A 22,081-nucleotide genomic window follows, 5' to 3' on the forward strand; every position below is an offset into this window, starting at 1 on the left:
CTTCATTTCAGCTCAGAAAGTCTTTAGTGAGCCTAAGATCTTAGTAGTTTCTTTCTTTCTTTCTTTCTTTTTTTTTTCCTGAGTTGGAGTATCACTCTTGTCACCCAGGCTGGAGTGCAGTGGCATGCTCACAGCCACCGCAGCCTCTACCTGCTGGGCTTAGGCAATCCTTCTGCCTCGTCCTTCCAAATAGCTGGAATTACAGATGCACGCCATCGTGTCCAGCTAGTTTTTGTGATTTATTGTAGAGACGAAGTCTCACCAAGTTGCCCAAGCTGGTTTCGAACCCCTGGGCTCAGGCAGTCCTCTCACCTTGGCCTCCCAAAGTGCTGGGATCACACGCTGAACCACAGCGCCTGGCCAGTAGTTTCTATTACTCAAGCCATATCAACTCTTGATAGGAAATATTGTTTATTCTCCTATTGGAATAGTACCTAATGCTATTGGGTGGTTGTTAATTTCCCTGAGTGTGCTTAGCCATTTGAATATTTTCTAGGTGTTAGGGAAAGTTCTAGAATATCTTTTTTTTAGAGTTTCTACATGTGTTCTCTCATCACCTATACCCAAACATTTTTAAAAATCATAACTTTTAGGAACTTATTAAACTCTAAATAATTGAATGCACACATATACACTGGTACACACATATGTATATACATTCACACACACACATTTCTATCTTATATATGTATATATTTAATTCTCACTTGATCATGTCATCTACTTGCTTAAAATACTTTAATGTTATTCATGGCTCTCAGGAAGAAATTAAAAATCTTTCACATTGTGGATGAGAGCAGTTCTCATACTTGGCATCCATCAAAACTATTTGGCAAACTTGTTAAAACACAAATTACTGGGCCCCATCCTAAAAGCTTCCTACTCAGTGAGTTTGGAATGAGGCCTGAGAATCTGCATTTGTGGCAGTTTCCCAGGTGATACTAATGAAGCTGTTCTGGGGGTCACACTTTAGGAACCACTGGTCCAAAAGACTTTATAAACTGGACCCTTTCTTGTCTCATGCCACTATTTTCTGTGTATGGTGCTCAGATGACTTCTCCTAAATTCTTGATCTCCTAATTTTCTTTCCTGCTTCTTCTCCTATGTCCTATTTCTTCTGCTCACCACATAATTTAACCAATCTCACTTATATTGAATCCTTCATGCTACATCTCATATGTGTACATCTCCTTTGTGGCATTGAACACAATTGTACCTATGTAGTAAGTTGTATAACCCATTGTTAATAGTATCCCTCTTCACAGTAATATAGTTCACTGAAGGCAATGACTATCTCACTTACCAGAGATCACAAGTGCCTAATACACTTTTAAATAACTGATAATAAATATTTAGAATAAATGTATGAATGCATAGATTAAAAAAATAATGTAAAGCAACACTTTGAATTATTCTTACCGTCCCCATGCTGAACTCAAAGCAAATTCTCCCACTTTCTACAAGTGTTCTGCTGGTTCCCGCAAGAGACACACTAATCTGAAAATGAGTGTGTTCAAGCTTCAGGAGAACTGGAAGTTGCCCACATATACCATTCAGATAATCCCCTTTGCTCGGGGCAAAGAGGCACGCTGCAGATTGTATCTCTGAAACAGCCTCAATACTTCAAAATGAATACTCCTAAAATGATAACCCCAGATTCTGAGCTCATTTTTTTACTCAAGATTACATAATACTATGAATACATTTCAATTATTTCAGCATTGTAGCTGAGGGCTACTTTATCTTTAACATGATTTTACTTATATTACAATTACAGAGAAACATTTGGGCTTTCAAAATATTATGCCTGAAAACCCTAATGTCATAGAGTCTTTGAGGTTTTAGCTATTGTTCACAATTTGCCTTCCCTTCATAATTTCTAAAAAATTTTTTGACAAATACTTGGGATTTACTTAGGATACCAGAAGTGTATTAACTGAGGCTAGAATTTTTTTCAAGTAAAACAATGTCCCATTAAAATTGAAACACAACTGTTAAAGTAGTTTACTTATTAAATAATCATCACAATGACTATAGTATTCAGCTATTGCAAAGCTGTGTACTGCACAACCTATACAACTGCAGTAGAATTCTTACAAGATGTGAAATTCAGGTTCATATTTGAACTTGGTAACTTGGTAGAAAGAGAATTCTCATAAGCTCTCCAGAGAAAGACACTATTTTGTGTAGTGAAAGGTCCTCTACACTTTGATCTTCAGATGATTCAGAAGATTTGAAATAGCAAATAAGAAAATGAAAAAGGCGTTGAATAAAGCAACTGAAGCTAGAAGAAAATCAGAAGAGATAAGAGACAACATCTGGGATGCTGATCCTTGGCATCAAGAAAGTTCATTGGGGGAAATCATGGTGTGATGGTTTACGTTTCTTTAGTACAAGTCTTCTCTTGACGTAAATCTTCCTTTTTCTTTTGTCAGGCCTCATTGTCCGGGAAGTGAGCATTGAGATTTCCCGCCAGCAAGTGGAAGAACTCTTCGGGCCTGAGGATTACTGGTGCCAGTGTGTGGCCTGGAGCTCAGCAGGCACCACAAAGAGCCGGAAGGCATATGTGCGCATTGCATGTGAGTCATTGCACACAGACTCTTTGGGTTTCAGAAGGTGGTGGAAACTAGGGAAGTTTAGACTGTGACTACTATAACCTTAGAGGACCCTGGTCAAAACTCCTGTCAAGAACTACTCCCAGATTTCTGTATTTGGGCCACACATTCCTCTTCAATCACCAGGATATCATTTTTTTTTCTTTTTTTGTTTCAAGGCACTGAATGATTTTCTTTAGGAACATGAAATAATTGTACTACTTTATAAATATTCTGATTTTTTTTAAATCTAGTGGGAATTAAGCTATAGGAAAACCATATGTATTCTTTTAATGAGTTCATTCGGCCAGTTTAAGGCAAAGTTGAGTCAATATTCTATTGGAAATAGAGATTACCAAGATAAAGTTTATCTATTTTGGAAGTGTTCTAGTGTATCAGAACACGGCACTATTTTCCTAATTCTGTTAGTTTCTGGATTCTGGAGGTCAAAGCTCAAAGTGTCAGCAGGTATGGCTTCTTCTGAGGCCTCTCTCATTGGCTTGCAGATGGCCGCCTTCTCACTGTGTCCTCACATGATCTTTTCTCTGTGCATACACACATCCCTGGTGTTTAATTGTGTGTCTAAGTCTCCTCTCCTTATAAAGAAACCAATCAGATTGGATTAGCGCTCACCCTTACAGCCTCATTTTAAAAGGCTTTAAATCATACCTTAAAAGGCTTTATCTCCCAATATAGTCACATTCTGAGATACTGAGTGTTAGGGCTTCAACATACAAATTTTTGAGAGACAGTTCAACTGACAATAATGACTTTTCATGGTTTACATGTCCAACCAATGTTTCCACTCTAACTGTTAAGGATTTCTACATTTTAGCTACACTAGATATTCTGATTTCCATGACGTGTAGCTATTGTTCATTATTTGTGTTCCCTTCATAATTTTAAAAAATTCGTTTGACAAATACTTCAGATTTACTCAATTCTTGGGACAGTTGTAGGTATTGGGGATGGTACTGGAATCAAAACTTATACCCATTCTTGCCCTCATGAAGCTTATGTTCTGGTGAGAAAAGGCAAAAACTCTAAATAAAATAAATAATAATCAGGTATAGAGCAGATGGTTGATACTATGAATTTAAAAATAAAACAAAAAAAGGGAATATGTAGTGCTGGGAGAGAGTGGTCAGGGAAGGTTTGCTGAAGAAGTCAGCACTTGAGGACACCTTAAGGAGGGGAGGCGGGAGTCAAGCAGAGGAAACAGCAGTTGGCACAAGTGCAAATACCCCGAAGCAGTAGTGATCTGGCAGCTTCCACAGAGAGCAATGAAGCCAGAGCAACTGGGACAGAGTGAATGAGAAGAGATTCTTAGATGTGGTGGGAAAAACAAGGCCTGGGGTAAAGACGGGAGGAGTATATGGAGATGGCAAAGGGCTCTGTAAGTGTTGAAATACCTTTGGTTGTGAGGATGAGATGGGAAGACTGGAATCCTTTCAGCAGAGAAACTCGTGAAGGTGACAGGATTGGGCAGAGGGAAAAATGGAGCCGCAGTGCACACACATCAAAAGGTGACCCCATGGGGAGCTCTAATGCTCAGATACCTTTCAGAGTTGTCCACTTGAGGCAAAGGGGAAGAGCAGGCTTGTATTCCCCCAGATAAATGAGTCAATGGATGCAGAAACCTCCTCTATTCCCTGACCCACCAGCATGTGTGACCTGGTAAGGTTAGCTCTGCTCAATTGAGGACAGTTCCAGAGAAGGGCTGAGACCTTCACCACCAACACTCCAAACAGGTGGAACCAGACCTGAAAGGGGATCTTTTGAAAAGGATATAACACAACATCCTTTATAATTTTCTGCCACAGATCCTGAAGAATTGATTTTATTAATTATAAAGAAAGATACTGGCCAGGTGCAGTGGCTCACGCCTATAGTCCCAACACTTTGGGAGGCAAAGGTGGGAGAATTACTTGAGCACAGGAGTTCGAGACCAGTCTAAGCAGCATGACAAGACCTAGTCCCCACAGAAAAATTAAAAATTTTCTGGGCAGGGTGGCACATGCCTGTAGTCTCAGCTGCACTGGAGGCTGAGCCCAGGAGGTCGGGCTAAGGTGAGCTGTGATCATGCCACTGCACTCCAGCCCGGGCAACAGAGTGAGACCCCAATTCAAAAAAAGAAAGAGAGAGAGAGACGGGTGGGGGGGAGAGAAAGAGAAAGAAAGGGAGAAAGGAGTGGGGGGGAGAGAGGGAGGAAGAAACTTTAGATTACTTTTTTAAAGAAACAAAAACTAATTGTTTAGGTCAAAGATTTAAATGATTTCAAAATCAGTTTCGAATAGTAATTAAGAGAGAAACAATGGTAGAAAACTCTTCCTTTATCTTTCATTTGTACTTATTCATTAATATTAAGCACCATAAAGATTTAAAAGTGCCAGTCTACACTCCATGCTAAATTCACTTGCCTGAAACTGAAGTTTAAGGGTTGCACAGTTTCAAATGATGAATTTTTAGTTTAATAAGCCTTCAATTTCCACTGATTTTTATAGAAGAATGTTGTGTCAATTTTATATATATTATATATCCATGAGTGTGTGTGTGTGTGTATGTGTGTATAACCTTATTCAACCGCTAAACATTAAACACATGTAAGTGTAAAAGCTCTTTCTTCACAGCATATTCTGTAAACTATGCTATTTACTTCAAATAATAAGAAAACAAGCTTGACTGACCGTGGTTGCTCACATCTGTAGTTTCAGCACTTTGGGTGGCCAAGGCTGATGGACTGCTTGAGTCCAGGAGTTTGAGACCAGCCTGGGCAAAATCTCTTCTCTAAAAAAAATTAAAATTAAAAATTAGCTGGGCATGGTGGTGTGCACCTGTAGTTTCAGCTACTCAGAATGCTGATGTGGAAGGATCACCCTTGTCCAGGAGGTCAAGGCTGCCATGAACCATGATCATTGTGATCAGGCTACTGCACTCCAGCCTGGGAAAGTGAGACCTTAACTCAAAAAAAAAGAGAGAAAGAAAGAAAAGAAATTCTTATTCTATAAGAGATTAATTTATTCACAGTACCTTTCACCCTCATTTAGTAATAATACTCAAGAGCCTTTTGACTATAATTCCAAAATCAGTTGAACTCATGTGTGGCCAAGGAATACCATCCAACATATAAAGATTTACTCATGTTGATACACGTCATGATAGAAACCAAAAAAGGATGAATTTCAAATTCTCTCTGTCCAGGTTGACCTGTACCAAGTGGGTCCTTGCTAATGTTGCAGAAGCTTGTGAATTTGTTGGCCTGGCCTGTATCAAATGAGCTATGGTGCTTTGCCCAATAATACTTGACAGATGGCCATCCTATTAACTGCAGCTGAAGTTCCAACTTATCACAGGTGAAGATAGCCCTGATGCTAAGGTTAAATAAGTGTAATTACCTCTCACCTAATTAGTTTTGTGCTCATTTGGTATATTATGGAGGGGCCCTTTGTTCTTTCATGAAAAAGTCCTACTTTGAGAAATTTATACAACAAAAATGTATATTGACTATTTAAGTTTGCTTATGAGTATTTCATACACTCATGCTACATAAAATATAAAAACAAGTTTGTGAGACAATCAGGGCACAGGAAAAATGGAAATATGAAAGTTTCAGCAAGGTATGAGCTGAGAACATAAATAAGTCTGCTCTAAAATCCTGTACATCAGCCAGGCATGGTGGCACACACCTGTAGTCCCAGTTACTTGGGAGGCTGAGGCAGGAGAATTGCTTGAACCCAGGAGGTTGAGCCCAAGAGGTTGAGCTGTGATCATGCCACAGCATTCCAGCCTGGGCAAGAGAGTGTGACCCCAACTCCAAAAATAAAATAAAATAAAATTCTGCACATTTACGACAGGGCAGTGCCAAATTTCCTAGGTAGGTTCTGCAGCTTCTACTGCAGAGAGAACTCTAGTTGACACTAAAATGATTGCCCTAAGTAATACAGGTACCAGTATTGTGGGGTTGCTTCTCTAAGTGTCTCTTATTATAGGTTAATGGGAGAATCCCAAGGTGTAAGGTAGGAAAACACAATTCAGGCAACATGTTAGCAAATACCATCTTTCCTCAGGAAAGATTTTGGTTTCAATATCTCCACTTGTTGTTGATGTCACTATTGTTGAAAATGTGTGATAGTTTTTGTTTGGGGGGAGGGGCATGATATGGAAAGAGCAGCATAGTGGAGTACTTAAGAGCACAAGCTTTGGGGACAGGCTGGCTTATGTTCAAACCCTAGTTCCATCACTTAGTCAAGTGACTTGACCTCTTTGAGTCTTGGTTGCCATCAACTGCAAAATGAAAATGATAGGGTTTTTTTAAGATTAAATTAGATAAACTTGTAAAGCATAATGGCATAGTGCCAGACACAACACAAATGCTCAGCAAATGTTAACAGGTATTCACAAAAGTCAATATAATGATTTAAATGACTATGTGTTTATTTTGGAACACCAATACTAAGTAAACTTTGAAAACTAAAATGTCTGTCCTTCCTTTACCACTTCCACCTGGGGTGTCAATTGTAGGGGTTGGAATTCTTTGCTGATGCACATAAAATTAGACTGTGATTCCAACTCCAGCTCCCATACCTGAGGATGGAGGAACATGCCATTTGGTCACCTTGACCACTGTATCATGAGGTATAATGGGTTTTATGTGCACCGAAGATTCATCTTCCTGGGAATGGCAGGTTAGCTTCTCAGGACTTCCTCTCTATCATGTGAGCAAACAGATAAATCACAGCCAGCATCACAAAAGCCAAGGCTGCAGAGAAGAATAAGATCTTTCCTGGAAGCAATTAAGGATGATCAAGGTGGTCCTTTCTTGCCCCCTCTCCCAGTTCAGTCATCTTTTTTTCCTGGGATCAGAACTGCCTTGCCAACCACCTGTTGGTTTGGATCAAGCCTTGTTTGTATTTGTGAGTCTGTAGTGTCTAAAACGACAGTGTCCAGTAGAAATATCACAGCAGCCGCAAATGTCATTTTAACTTTTCCAGTGGCCACAACTTAAAAAAAGTAAAAAGAAACAGGTAGCCTTAATTTTAATATATATTTTAGGCCAGGCACGGTGGCTCACGCCTGTAATCCTAGTACTTTGGGAGGCCAAGGCTGGGGGATCACTTGAGCCCATGAGCTGGAGACCAGCCTAGGCAACATAGTGAAACATAGTGAGACCCCTTCTCTACAAAAAATTTAAAAATTAGCTGGGTGTGGTGGTGTGCATCTAAGTCCCAGCTACACAGGAGGCTAAGACAGAAGTATCATCTAGCCCAGGAGGTTGAGACTGTGGTGAGCCTTGATCACACCACTGTACTTCAGCCTGAGAGACAGAGTAAGACCCTGACTCCAAAAAAAAGTGTTTTATTTAGTCCAATGTGTTTAAACAATCATCTCAGCAAAATAATCAACATAAACAAGTATTAATGAAATACTTTACAGTCTTTTTTCACACTGATCTTTGAGACTGGCATGTGTACACTTAGATTCTTCTCAGTTCTAACTAGCCACAAGTCAAGTGGCTGAAAACCTCATTGGCTTGTGTTGGACAGATGGGCTCTAGAAAAATGGTAATGATAATAACAAAAGTGCTGTTCCATTCATGTATTATGTGTCAGCTTGTCCAATCTTTGTAATGACTCTATGTGATGGGACGGAGAAGTCTGCTTTCAGGAAATCACTGAGGGACTCCGATACCAATAACACATTTGGCCTTTATCTGGAGTTACTATAACCCAGGAAGGGTATTAAGGTGAAGTGGCATAATGACACTTTGATTAAGGAACAATTGTTTTAGGGAGGATTAGAAGGAGTCACAGTGAGCCGGGCTTGGTGCCTCAGCCTGTAATCCCAGCGCTTTGGGAAGCTGAGGTGAGTGGATTGCCTGAGCCCGCGGGTTTGAGACCCGCCTGGGCAACTTGGCGAGACCTCATCTCTACAATAAATCAAAAATTAACCGGGCATGGTAGCACGCGCCTGTAGTTCCAGCTACTTGGAAGGCTGAGGCGGAAGGATCGCCGGAGCCCAGCAGGTCGAGGCTGTGGTGGCCGGGAGTGGCCACTGCACTCCAGTCTGGGCAACAGAGTGAGACTCCAACTCAAAAAATAAATAAATAAATAAATAAAAATTAAAAAAGTAAAATCCTGCCTGAGGCTATACGGCTGATATATGGAGAAGCAACCAAATCCATGTGTTTAACCAACACACTGGGTACAAAGAAGGGAGGAGGTGACAAGGATTTTATGTAAGGTGGCAGTTCACAAAAAACATCTTATTTTCCACATACATGTTTATAAGCTCACTGTTATTTATAGCAAAGAAGCATGAAAGGACCTGGCCTTCATGCCTCTCTCCCTATTGCTTAATCTACTCTAACCACACTCATTACCTTGTTTCCATAAGGCGATAAACTCATTCCATATAAGGCTCTTTGAAAGAAATGTTCCTTTCCACCTAGAACTTTCTTCTTCAAGTCTAAGTCTGGCTCCTGTCCTTCTTTCATTCAGATATCTACTGAGGTGTCACCTGTTCAGAGGGGTCGCCTAATTCCAAGCCTGCTTTACATTTCTCCATAGCATTTTTCTTTGTCATTATTTGTTTTCCTTTATGTTGACCATCTCTCCTATCAGAATATAAGCGTCACAAGGGCAGAGATTTTATTTTCCTCATTGTTATACCCTACTCCCCAAAAGCAGTGGCTTGCATGAGGCTAATGCTAAATAAATGACATTAGACTTAATTCCATTGAAAATACACAATGGGGCAGAGTGCTGATGCTATTTAGTGTTAATTGTTTGTTCATTTAGCAAAAATGCTTTCCTTCCCAAGTAATACAAGAACATCGGGCAGCTTAAAGCAATTACCTCTGTGTTCTCTTCACTCACCCCTCATTGCACTTTTACACTTTTTCTTTTTCTCCATAGCACTTGTCAACTTCTAATCTATGGCACATTTACTTATTTTTATGGTCACAGTCTGTGTTCTATTCTTCCTTTCCTCCTTAGAAAGTAGACTCTATGTGGGCAAAGATTTTTGTATATTTGTTCACCAATGAATTCAATATGCTGGGGGTGATGCTTGGCACAGTGTACAGTGTACAATATTTTTGAGTACATTTATTTCAGATTTGATTGGAAGGCCCTGGTTGAGAAGAGTTTTAGATAATAAAGTCATAAATTCATAAACCAGTGTCTACTGTATTACACCAGCTAGTGCTTACAATTTCATTCGAACCCTCAGTATTTGCCCTGCTGTTATTCTTTCTTTGACAGTGGAATTCAAGGTTCTTATTTTTGTTTTAGAAGTCCTAAGCAAAATAAGCAACAGTAAGGGGAATGAGGCATGCTAGTATCTGAATATGCTCTCCTGTTGATCTAAATCTGTGCCTTTGTGCATTCTTAATATTTGGATGCATGCAATGTGAGAATGGAAATTGGTCTTCACACATACCACAGTTTCCCAGAAACATTCACAAACCAGTAAGTGTAACAGACATTAAATGCCCATTGTTAATGAGCATATATGTGAAAAGCAGTGTAGAAAATAGGCTAACATTTTTAAATGGTTAAGTCTTTAATAACTTCAAGTGTGGTGATATAAATGGACATTGTTAATGTTCATCCCTTAAACATGGGTACCTGGCCAAAATAATGCTTAGAAAGTATTTTATTAAAATTGGGATAAATTGAAAAAAAATAAAAAATAAAAAAATGAAAAGTGTACCCAATAAATATTACAAAGGAATGAATGAATATTTCTAAATATAAATATCTCTAATTAAATATGCAAGTAATCTCATGAGGTATAGTGTTGGTTTATATGTATAGAAGTCATTACTTGTGGCCTTATGTTACTTTTGCATTTGCTACTTGTCTACTTTACTTAGCATGAAATAAAATTAATTATATAATTTAACCAAGCAATGCTCTTCTTAAGGAAACACCTGAAAGATGTAGGTCATTTCATGAATAGTTCTAGTAGCTTAATGCCAAACATCTTGCTAGAACTCAGCAGACTTTCCTGTACAATGGAATAGATGGCCTCTTACTGAGGTAAATTTCTGAGTCATGGTCTGATCTCTTGTGCAACCATTAAAGCCCCCTCACTAATCCAGTTATAAGTAACAGAGGCCATATTTTGAATTAGAAAAAGTTTATTATATAAGGGAACCTTCCAAAATTGAAGTTATTCATAAAAATTGTATATTTATTCTTATATGTTGAAACTTCAGTCACTTTCAAACTACTCTTCGTTTAATGCAATACACCTATTGAGATGCATTTTCCACTGCTCAAAACAGTTTTTGAACTCATCAATTGTGATGCCTTTTAGTGCTTCTGTCATTTTTTATTTCATCTCTTGCACATTGGCAAAATGTTTCCCTTTGAGAACTGTTTTCATCAGGGAAACAAAAACAAGTTGCTCAGGGCAAGAGTGAGTGCATAGGGAGGGTAGGGCACGGAGGCCATACTGGTTGTGGTCAAAAACTGCTGAATACTCAACACAGTGTGGTCAGGTGCTTTGTCATAGGTGAGGAACTAGCCACCTGTTTGCCACAACTCAGAACATTTCTTCCACAACGCAGCTTCTCACAACAATGCTAACTCGTACACTTATGCCAATGATTCTTCCTAGAATGCCTACCTATTGAGAAAAGTCTGTATATTACAAGGGGCCTGCTCTCTAAAATATAATTCTAGTTTTTCGGTCCCTGCCCCAGTATAATCACTTTTAGATAAGAGAGAAATTTTAACAACATTTCCTCATTTTGTATAAATCTCAACAGTTGTATTAAATACCTTATCATATCATTCCTATTTCAAGATTAAAAATGATACTGCATACCTGATTGCATCAGTCTATGGTTTTCAAAACATTTGTTTTTGTGCATGGACAGAAATTCTCAAGTTTCATGGAGGTCCCACAAATTCATAGGCATTTATAGCTCATATTTCTTCTGAGAGGTAGATAGCCAATTCATAGAACACTATCTCATAAGTCATATTTTGTGAGATACCATCTATACATATGTTACAGGCAGGACTGGCAACCCACTGAACTAAAATGTGTCATAAAAGTATGCTTTATGCTGTATGAAAAGTGAAGTTTATGGCTAAAATGCTTATTTGCAACAAAAAGAGTCTTGTCTGCAATCATTGCATTCTTTTTTGTACTCTGAGAAAAGAGTCTTAACTTTTGGTATGTCAGGATCCTCATCCATAAAGTTGGCATGTTCTTTATTATTTATCCCTAAGACATACCTTAAAAAATATTGTGATGACATATAATCACTTTTTTCTGAAACTAAAGATGCAGAGTGAATATAAAAGAGTGGCTTGTATGGATTTTTTTCCTACCTCTTCTCTGCAATGGATGTCATTTGGAGTTCTAGTTCTAAAATATTTATTTTTAAAAAACTTGTTAACAAAACTATCTGAATATAAATGTATTTGTCCTATAAATGCCCCGAAGTCAAGAAATAAGAATAATGGCTAAAATTGTACTTCCCTTCTGAAGGGTCTTTGTTCACTTGAGATTTCTCCCTTTTAAATGATCTCAGTGTAGTAAGGGATCGCCAAATCTTCACAACTGAAGACATTACCAAGATTATCCTTCTGCTGACTTGCTTAAAGATCATTCTCATCTCTGTCTCTAGATATAAGTTCTGATATTATGGTATTGCAAAAGTTCTTGTGGTAAATTCCTAAAAATGGACAAAAACTTTAGTCCTTAAGAAAAGCTAAATGAAGTTATGAAATAACAGGAAAAAAATCAAAATCTATCATCCTTATTCTTTCTTCTTTAAAGACATCTGTGTCCTAATAACCAATATTAGTGCTGTGTCTACTATGTGTCTGACTTTTAAAAGTTCTTTGTACATGTTAACTCTTGTAATAATCATATACCATATGAAGAGGTGGATTGTCATCCTCATTTTATTAAATAACAAAATAGAAATATGGAAACATAACTTCCCCAATGTTTAGGAAATTGTAAATCTGAGTTTTAAGAAAACTCTTCTCTTTGTAGTCCAGTTCATTGCACAAAGCTACAGAAACATATAACAATTCTTGATTTTCTCATCTAGCCATAGAAGGAACTGCCTGTCATTGACTTTTGTTTGTTGGTTGGTTTTTATGTGTCTTGTTTTATTGTTTATAATACTTGAGAAGGCAAGTTAAGAACAACAACAAAAAAAAAACTCTACCCCATCTTTTATAATATATCTCTTAACATTTAAAAATCACAATAAGAATTGCTTAATATAATAATATTTTTATGATTTTTAAAAAATATTCCAGCAAAGATCAGATACTCTATTCCTGGAAAAGAAAATCATGGCCAACATTTTAGGGTTCTATGACATTAACGCAGGCATTTTTCACTTTTAATAAATACCCAAATCTCTGAAGAATAAGCTAATTCTCCTAAAATATGCTACACTGATTGATTCACAACAGTTGTTTCCTGTTAACAGCCAAATTTGGTAATTTACACACAAATTCTACTCTACTATGACAATATAATTATCTCCTTCCACCATTTATTGGAAGAAAGGTACATGTTTTCCCTTTAAGAACACACGTATTAGCCTGGTGTGGTGACTCACACCTATAATCCCAGCACTTTGAGAGGCCAAAGTGGGAGAATCACTGGAGGCCAGGAGTTTGAGACTAGCCTAATCAACACAGCAAGACCTCATCACTACAAAAATAAATAAATAAGATTTACTGGGTGTAGTGGCATGTATCTATAGTCCCAGCTACTTGGGAGATTGAGCAGAAGAACCGCCTAAGCCTATAAAAACAAGGCTCTGATGAGCATGATCCTGTCACTGCACTCCAGCCTGAAAGACAGATTGGGACTCGAAAGAAAGAAAGAAAGAAAGAAAGAAAGAAAGAAAGAAAGAAGGAAGGAAGGAAGGAAGGAAGGAAGGAAGGAAGGAAGGAAGGAAGGAAGGAAAGAAAGAAAGAAGAAAGAAGAAGAGGAGGGAAGGAGGGAAGGAGGGAAGGAGGGAAGGAGGGAAGGAGGGAGGACAGAAGTATTATTACTTTAAGTAACCTTAGAATTATTTGCTAAAGGAGCACTTTGAAAATACACTGAAACCATTTTTTATTAAAAATGTATTTATCACTTCCATTAATTGAACAATAAAAGAATTAACTGAAAGTATATGAAAGCAGGAAAATGTGACTCATAGTAAAGTGTCTGTATTTGTTTACTGCAAGTTCAGGCCTTCGTCAGAAAGTACATGAATTGTCCAGCCGCAGATAACTATATCATGAAGCTCTTCTAAGTATAGAAGTTCCCCAGACTGAAAACCATTTTCACATTTGTCAAGACTAGCTTAATTTGGGAAGCAAGAAGCTTAATTCTAGGGTCAGGTGCAGTGGCTCTAGCCTGTAATCCCAGCACTTTGTGAGGCTGAGATGAGGGAATTGCCTGAGTCCACGGGTTTGAAAAAAGAAGCTTAATTCTGACATTTGGAGTTGACCTCTTGGTAAAATTTACATACATACATACATACATACATACATACATACATATCAGTACATCCACGAACCCTGAACTCTTGACAGCTATGCTGACTTGGGGGCTGGATGAAGTGGGTATTTACAAAAGGACAATAATAGAAATCTTTTAATGAAGCTGCACTGTCCTCTTTTATATATATTACCGTATTAAATCTTCACAATAACCTTATGTGAGAGAGTCTGTAGTTATCGTCACCTTATGAAGAAATGGGAACACAGAAACCTCACTAAGTGCAGAATCAGGATTAAACCCAGGCAAGGTGTTAGACCTGGGCTCCATGCTGGTACCACTATAGTAGGAGGGATAATGATCACAAAAGATATCAGGTCCCAATCTTTGGAATTTGTAAATATTGCCTTATATCGAAAAAGAATCAAATCTTCACAGATTTGATTAAGCATCTTGAGATGGAGAGATAATATTGGATTATCCAGATGAGCTCTAAATGTCATCACAAGTGTCTTTTAAGAGAAATACAGAGGGAGATTTGACACAGATTGAAGAGGAGAAGGCAATGTAATCACAGAGGCAGAGTTTGGAGGAATGTAGCCACAAGCCAAGGCATACAAGTCTACAAAATCTGGAAGAGGAAGGCCATGGTATCTCTCTAAAATCTCTGGAGAGAGCACAGCCCTGCAGCTTCTTGATTATGGCCCAGTGAAACTGATTTCAAATTTCTGTCTTCTAGAACTATGAGTGAATATATTTCTGTTCTTTTAAGCCACAAACATTATGGTAATTCCTACAGGAAAGGAATATATTGTTGTGCAACACTTATTTTTCAGCAAATACATATCATGAAGTATTCTGCTTCTTCCCCCATCCCCATCACCCCACCTGGTGAGCTTGAAAATGAGTTAACCTCTCAGGCTGCCAGTTGTATAATATCTAAAATGAGGGGATTGGATTGTGCAATTTTGAAGATTTTTTTTTTTTTTTGTAGTTATACATCATAGGAGAAATTATTCCCAGACCTTCAGTAAGAAGAATTGCCAGATTATTTTGGACGTTGAATTTAGTTCAGCATTTATTAAGGAACTACTAAGGAACTACTATCTACTCAGCACCAAACACCAAGACCTATTTGACATCAAATAATTTTTAAAATTTAAAAATACAGCATTCAAGTGGTTGGAATTAGCTTGTTTTTTGTTTGCTTGTTTGTTTGTTTGAATTGGAGTCTTATTTTGTCACCCAGGCTAGAGTGCATTGGCATGCTCACGGCCACCCCACTGTCTACCTGATGGACTCCAGCTATCCTTCCATCTCAGCCTTCCAAGTCGCCAGAACTACATGCATGCGCTACCACACCTGGCTAATTTTTGATTTATTGTAGAGACAAGATCTCGTCAAGTTGCCCGGGCTGGTCTAGAACCCGTGGGCTCAGACAATCCACTCACCTCAGCCTCCGAAAGTGCTGGGATTACAGGCTGAGCCTGGCCAGTTTGTTTTTTAAAAGTGAAGCTTAGCAGTGATTTATGATCTGACAGCAAGATGACCATAACTTTGCAGACACATCCCACATCAAGAAGTTATATGCAGTAAACACTAGGTTGAAAATGCAAAGGTATCACATCTTGACTGTTAACTCCTGCTTGCTTGAGGCCTCCCAGTCTCCTGTGTAGAGGGAGGATCCTGAGGCTAAATCCAGACTCCACAGAAAAGAACATAATGATTAATTAGTTAGGGACACATGAGCAGGAAGGGAATGCAGTGGTGTCAAATATTTGCCATTCTGACTCTAAAGAACAAGAATGGAGCACAGATCATAACCACTATTGACAGTTTCCTGCTGTACCTAAAGGAGCTTCTGGGTTTTGCACAGAGACCATAGCAATGATCCCCAAAATATGCAGGAACATTTTTATCCCATTTTTATCAAGAGTTTCAGAAATGATGGCACAGTATCTTTTCAGCTATCCAAACACTTTTTGTTTTCCTAACTCAGGTGCTAATAGCTTACATTTATTTAAAATGTCAGTTAATCTTCTGAAATCCACATATTTATTATTGCCTAATAGTCATTCTGAAAGTAGATAAAGGAATGTAAATTAATCATATGAAATACTAGTTAAGAAAATGTTATGTATGCAATCCTACTAACAAAACAACTTACTCACCAAGATGACTTGGACAGCTTTCTTGGTTATACTTCTGAATGTCAGAAGTGGGGGGCTGTAGGGATTATCTCTGAGGTGAGAAAGAGTCCACAAGAAATATTAAGGCAGCTTGACATTTTCAAGTTCAACTTGACACTTTCTAAACCAGCAGTCTCAAATGGCAGTCCTTAGACCCAATACGGCCCACCACCTTTTTGGTTTAGTCCTCAAAATGTTGGCCCACACAAGTATTTTTATAAAGTTTTAGGTAGTTGACAACATACAGTTAAGAAAAAAAATCACATAAAATTCCACATTACCAATTTCTGCTAGCAATAAAATAAGGAGTCTATGGCCTACGGAGCCTGCATTTCTACTGACAATCTGCAGCCAGAGCTAAGTAACAAGAGTAAAAAGGAAATGGATTGATTGGTTTTGTACCCAGGTCTCTATTAAAAATTAGAAAACAAAAGACAGCCCAAGCAGAGGTCATGTTTCAAGAAAAAAAATTCTTATGCTTAGCTTTCTGCTATTTGTGTTACCTACATGGCCCCTAGACACACGTAAAATCCAATTCCCATGCTAGACAATGTCAGCTATCAGCTTATACAAAAGTGAGCTTTGAGGCACCATTGAAATGCCAGTAAAGACCCCTTGTAAATCAGCTAGTGAGAACCACAGTGCAGAAGCAGATCTGCTTGGGTTCCCATAGCTTCCTATGGTGCCAACAGTACCATGCATACTGTGGTGTTCCATAATCAATAGGTCAGTTGATCAACCCGTGGTTTTATGATTTTAGTGCTGTGTAGAAAGCTCACCTGTGGAGCTTGTTAAAACTATAGATTCCCAAGGCCCAACCTGAGTATGAAATCTGCATTTTTATCAAGCACAGCAGGGTAATCCCTGGATTTCTCTATGAAATGCCACTTTCTATCATTAGCCTTCCCACACTCTTAATTGCTTTGTTTCACTTGGTTATATTTATTTTGATTAATAATGACAATGTTAAATGTTTATGTAGCATAACAAAATTTACTAATACTTTGGGGATAAGATGGAGCGGGGGGTTACTATTTGGGGGCACTTACTGTATGCTAGGCATGATGCTAAGAATTTTATAGGTGCTCCTTCCTATGTAACCCTGTGAAATCACACCCATTTTCAGTTAACGAAACTAAGGTAAGAAGAAGTTAAACAATGTGTTCAAGGTCACACAGATAGTCAAGTGGTAGAGTTAGGACATGGACCTGGATTTTTCTATGCCAAAACCCTGCTCTTAGCCACAGTGTTATCCTACCTTCCAGTAGTTTGCAGACCTTTTTGAGCTCCAATTAAAAATATGTTGATATAGCTGGGCTCGGTGGCTCAGCCTGTAATCCCGCGCCTTTGGGAGGCTGAGGTGAGTGGATTGTTTGAGCCCGCAGGTTTGAGACCCGCCTGGGCAGCATGACTTCATTTCTACAATAAATCAAAAAATCAGCCGGGCGTGGTAGTGCATGCCTGTAATTCTGGCAGCTTGGAAGGCTGAGGCGGAAGGATCGCAGGAGCCCAGCAGGTCGAGCGGCCACTGCACTCCAGTCTGGGCGATAGAGTGAGACTCCAACTCAAAAAAAAAATATGCTGATATGATGAGCAACAAGACATATACCCACTCCTCACACACACAAACATATGTACACACATCCATAATACAACATATGATACATTTTGATGTTTTCTGTTTATTCAGTTTCATATCTTTTAATGCTGACTTTTAGTCCACTGAACAGATTTAATTTCCTTCTAAAGGGTCATGATACTCAGTTTGAAAAACAGCAGTAAACCTGAAATTCTGTAAGAACAATAAGGAATATTAGATACTATAGTTTATGAACTGATCATATGGTCAAAGAAAATGACATGTTCAAGATTTATGTCTATGAGTAATCACCTTTCATTCCAGAACCCTCTGAGTAACAACAGACATAGTTGTAATAACTTATATGTGCTTTGTGCTTTATAATCTTCCAAACCCTTTTCAGATTGAATATCTATTTTAATATTCACAAAACCCTATGAGGTCTTAAAACAAAAACAAAAACAAAATCAACATAAATAACATAAAATCTCATTTATGGCTTACCATTCTGTGGAATGTAAGAATTTGGATTTCTACTAGAATAGTCTGTTGAAATATACTCATTGAAGACTTCTTGACTTCATAGTATTAGTCTATCACATCGTCAGGACTTTGTTTTTTGAAAAGTATTTTATTCTAATAAATCTTTTTGCATAATGAAATGCCACTGATGAGGGAGTAAATATTCTAAATCAATGTAAACCATTTTTTAAAAATTTGGAATAGACCTGGCTCAGTGGTTCAGGCTGTAATTCCAGCACTTTGGTAGGCCGAGGCGAGTGGATTGCCTGAGCCCACAGGTTCAAGACCAACCTGGGCAACTTGGTGAGATCTCGTCTCTACAATAAATAAAAAAATTAACTGGTTGTGGTAGCACACGCCTGTAGTTCTGGCTACTTAGAAGGCTGAGGTGGAAGGATCGCCGGAGCCCAGCAGGTCAATGCTGGGGTGGCCGTGAGCGTGCCACTGCACTCCAGCCTGGGCAACAGAGTGAGACTCCAACTCAAAAAAAAAAAAAAAAAAACTTGGAGTAAAATCATGTTTATCTTATTCAAAGACAATAGTGTCAGCAACCTGCCTGATTAGATGCCATAGGAAGATCTTTTTACTGATATTTTCTCCTAGTCTTCTTCCAGAATCAGCAAAGTGCATGGATGATAGTGTGACACACTACCCTCTCCAGTCTCGACTTTTCTATTTATGGGCCACACTCACCCTTTTCAGATAATGTCAGGCAAAGTTGCTCCAGGAATGTCACTGGGGAGGAGGCACAATTTTCTGCCCCTTTTGTAAACATGCACGTTGACATGATGGATTTTCTTGCATACTGTTTTGGGGAGGCATGTTCCTCCTCAACCTCTCAGTCCCATGAAGACAAAAAGTTAGTTTTGTCCAAGTAATTCTTAATGTATTTGCAATCATTAGAGCTTTAATTTTTATCTGCTTTTGTGGAGTATATTACTTTCCAGGATTTACACAAAGCATTTACTAATGTTTTGAATACTAAATCTTCTGGGATTCATGCCTCTTCCCAGTTTCTAACTCTTACCTATACCTGTAGATCCACGTGTTCAAAAATTCCATGAAAGTTGTTCTGAGGGGAATATTATAAGTAGTTATCTTCAAACTGTTCTCATCAACTGCTAGATTTTTGAAAAGTAATCCATTCTATTACTTATCTTGGGCACTAGTCATTGCAACCATGAAGTTCCTTATTCCACAAAGGGTACGTTTTTTCCCTCTAAATTACATATTTAAAATCTTAGTCCATTCCATAATAGGTCCTCCTTATAGCACAAATGTCCTTCAAAAGTATCCAATCATTTATTTTCACCTTTAAATATGGAAAGTGGAAGCCAGAAGGTTTGTTTATTTGTTTGTTTGTTTTGTTTGTTTTGAGTTGGAGTCTCACTCTGTCTTCAGGTTGGAGTGCAGTGGCATGTTGCTCACAGCCAACACAGCCTCTACCTGCTGAACTCAGGCGATCCTTCCACCTCAGCCTTCCAAATAACTGGAACAACAGGTACACACCACCACGCCCAGCTAATTTTTGTGATTGATTTGTAGAGATGAGGTCTCAACAAGTTGCCCAGACTGGTCTTGAACCTCTGGGCTCAGGCAGTCCTCTCACCTCAGCCTCCCAAAGTGCTGGAATTACAGGCTGAGCCACCCCGCATGGTCCAGAATTTTTTTTAATCTCCCAGTTAGTTTTATTTTGTGTTAACCACATTGTCAAAATGTTTGCGGAGTTAATGTTTGCAGAGTGCCATGAATTAGTATATTCTGCATCACAGGTAATTTTTTTTTTTTTTTTTGAGTTGGAGTCTCACTCTGTCACCCAGACTGGAGTGCAGCGGCCGCTCCTGGCCACCACAGCCTCAACCTGCTGGACTCCAGCGATCCTTCCGCCTCAGCCTTCCAAGTAGCTGGAATTACAGGTGCGCGCTACCATGCCCAGCTAATTTTTTTTGATTTATTATAGAGATGAGGTCTTGCCTGCCCAGGCAGGTCTCGAACCCGCGGGCTCAGGCAATCCACTAACCTCAGCCTCCCAAAGGTGTAGGATTACAGGCTGAGCCACCGGGCCCGGCTCACAGGTAATTTTTTAACCACAATATTATTGTGCAAAAAAACCATTAAAAGCCTCAGAATTCTACAATAAGAAACCGAGATTTCATGTGTGCACATGTGTGTTCAAAAAGACTTTCTCTGATTATATATAAATGGTAAATAGAAATCCATATTGTTTCAAGTCAATTCAACATCTGCTAATTGTATTTAGTAAGCCAATATTAATATTCTTAAGTAAACATCTTTCTGAATGCATGCATATGACAAAAGCTGATTTTTCTTTTAATTGGTAGAATCAATGACTAAATCACAAGAGGCCAAAATGGCTTTGCAAAAGTAATCTAGATTATAAAGAAAGAACTTCATACTTATTTTAGTAGCAGCCTTGGAACTAAAGGAAAGAAAACAAATATGTAGAATCCTAAAGGTCCTCCAAGGGCAGAAATTCATCTTTTTTTTCCTGACAGGAATGTCCACATTATTCTGAACCTTCTGTTTTGCATCTAACGCCTAGCTGACAAGTGTCCGTTTTTCATGCTTATTCATTCGTCATCCTTGTGCTCACTCTGCCTGCAAGACATCCGGCCTGCCTTCTATCACATCTCCCCAAACGATAAAGGATATCCTTAAAGCGTTACCCGCCCTCCCCTTGCCAAGCGGGTGTGGAGGATGCTGAAGTGAGCAGCTTCCTTGCTGCACAGCCACTATATATCCTGTACTCATTACACAACCCTGTAAGCTAGAGAGGAGATTTTATGGCAGGAATTAAAAGCGTTTTCAGGAAGAACTAGTGCCTTGTGGGAGGTTAAATTGAGATCATGTTAGAAATTAGATAAAATTTATATAGAGTTGAAGGCCAAACCATTAAAATATGTCTATGGTAGTCAACGATGGTTTAGTGAAACCTATTTCTGGAATGAGATGCCTGTGGTCATCACCATTCTCAAGTAGGAAACAGGGATCTACATAAAATGTGCCTTCGTGTGGCAAAAATTTTGAAAACTGTGCCAGAAATCACACCATATTCTAGAGAAGTTACAGCATGCTGCACTCAAACCCATTGCTCCTTAATGGTGCTGCTAACTTCTATCACCATAGCATTTTGAATAAAAGCAGTAGGTGCTATAGGAACTCAGAAAACAATAGCACCAAAATGAAGGCCCCAAAAGCAAGAGTTTTTCTCTCACCTTCTCCTGCCTTCCTGTCTCTCAGTCTCATTCTCCTCTGAGGCTAGCCATAGAAACTAGAATTTTTCTTCAAAGTGGGTCATAGAAACCAGAACTTCTTTCCCCAAAGCCAATCATAAAACTTAAAAATATTACTCTAACTTTCCCTCCACCCTTTTGTGTAAAAACTGGCCATAAGGAGATCATCTGACCTACTTTGTTTGACTTTAGATCATAAGATCCCTATTTCAGAGAAGGACCTGCTCCATACCCTAAAGGAAGGAATGTATGCTCAGAGAGGCCAAGAAGAATCTAGACAGACAGGGCTTGCTAGGTTTTCCCACTCAGTCTGTTAGGTTTAGGGCATATGCTTTTTTGTCTAATCATATTTCTACACAGTTCCATACTTTGCTGAACCTAAGCATAAAATAGACAATTTTCTCTGTATCCTTGGATCTTCATTCTGAAGGCTCCCATGTGTACACATTAAATAAAATTTGTCTGCTT

At 38.6% G+C, this 22,081-nt stretch overlaps 1 protein-coding gene across 1 annotated transcript in view; it reads left to right on the plus strand.

The window, feature by feature from the left end:
- LOC103258742 (netrin receptor UNC5C-like) overlaps window positions 1–22,081 on the plus strand; it is an 83,790-nt gene that overhangs the window by 45,440 nt on the left and 16,269 nt on the right. Inside the window, exon 3 of the mRNA XM_021711533.1 lies at window positions 2,436–2,579. Within this exon, the coding sequence (XP_021567208.1) occupies window positions 2,436–2,579 (144 nt within the window). The remainder of the gene's footprint in view (window positions 1–2,435; window positions 2,580–22,081) is intronic.

The sequence above is a fragment of the Carlito syrichta genome, unplaced genomic scaffold (assembly GCF_000164805.1).
Source record: "Carlito syrichta isolate Samal-C Ts95f unplaced genomic scaffold, Tarsius_syrichta-2.0.1 Scaffold302351, whole genome shotgun sequence".
NCBI classification, from domain to species: domain Eukaryota; kingdom Metazoa; phylum Chordata; class Mammalia; order Primates; family Tarsiidae; genus Carlito; species Carlito syrichta.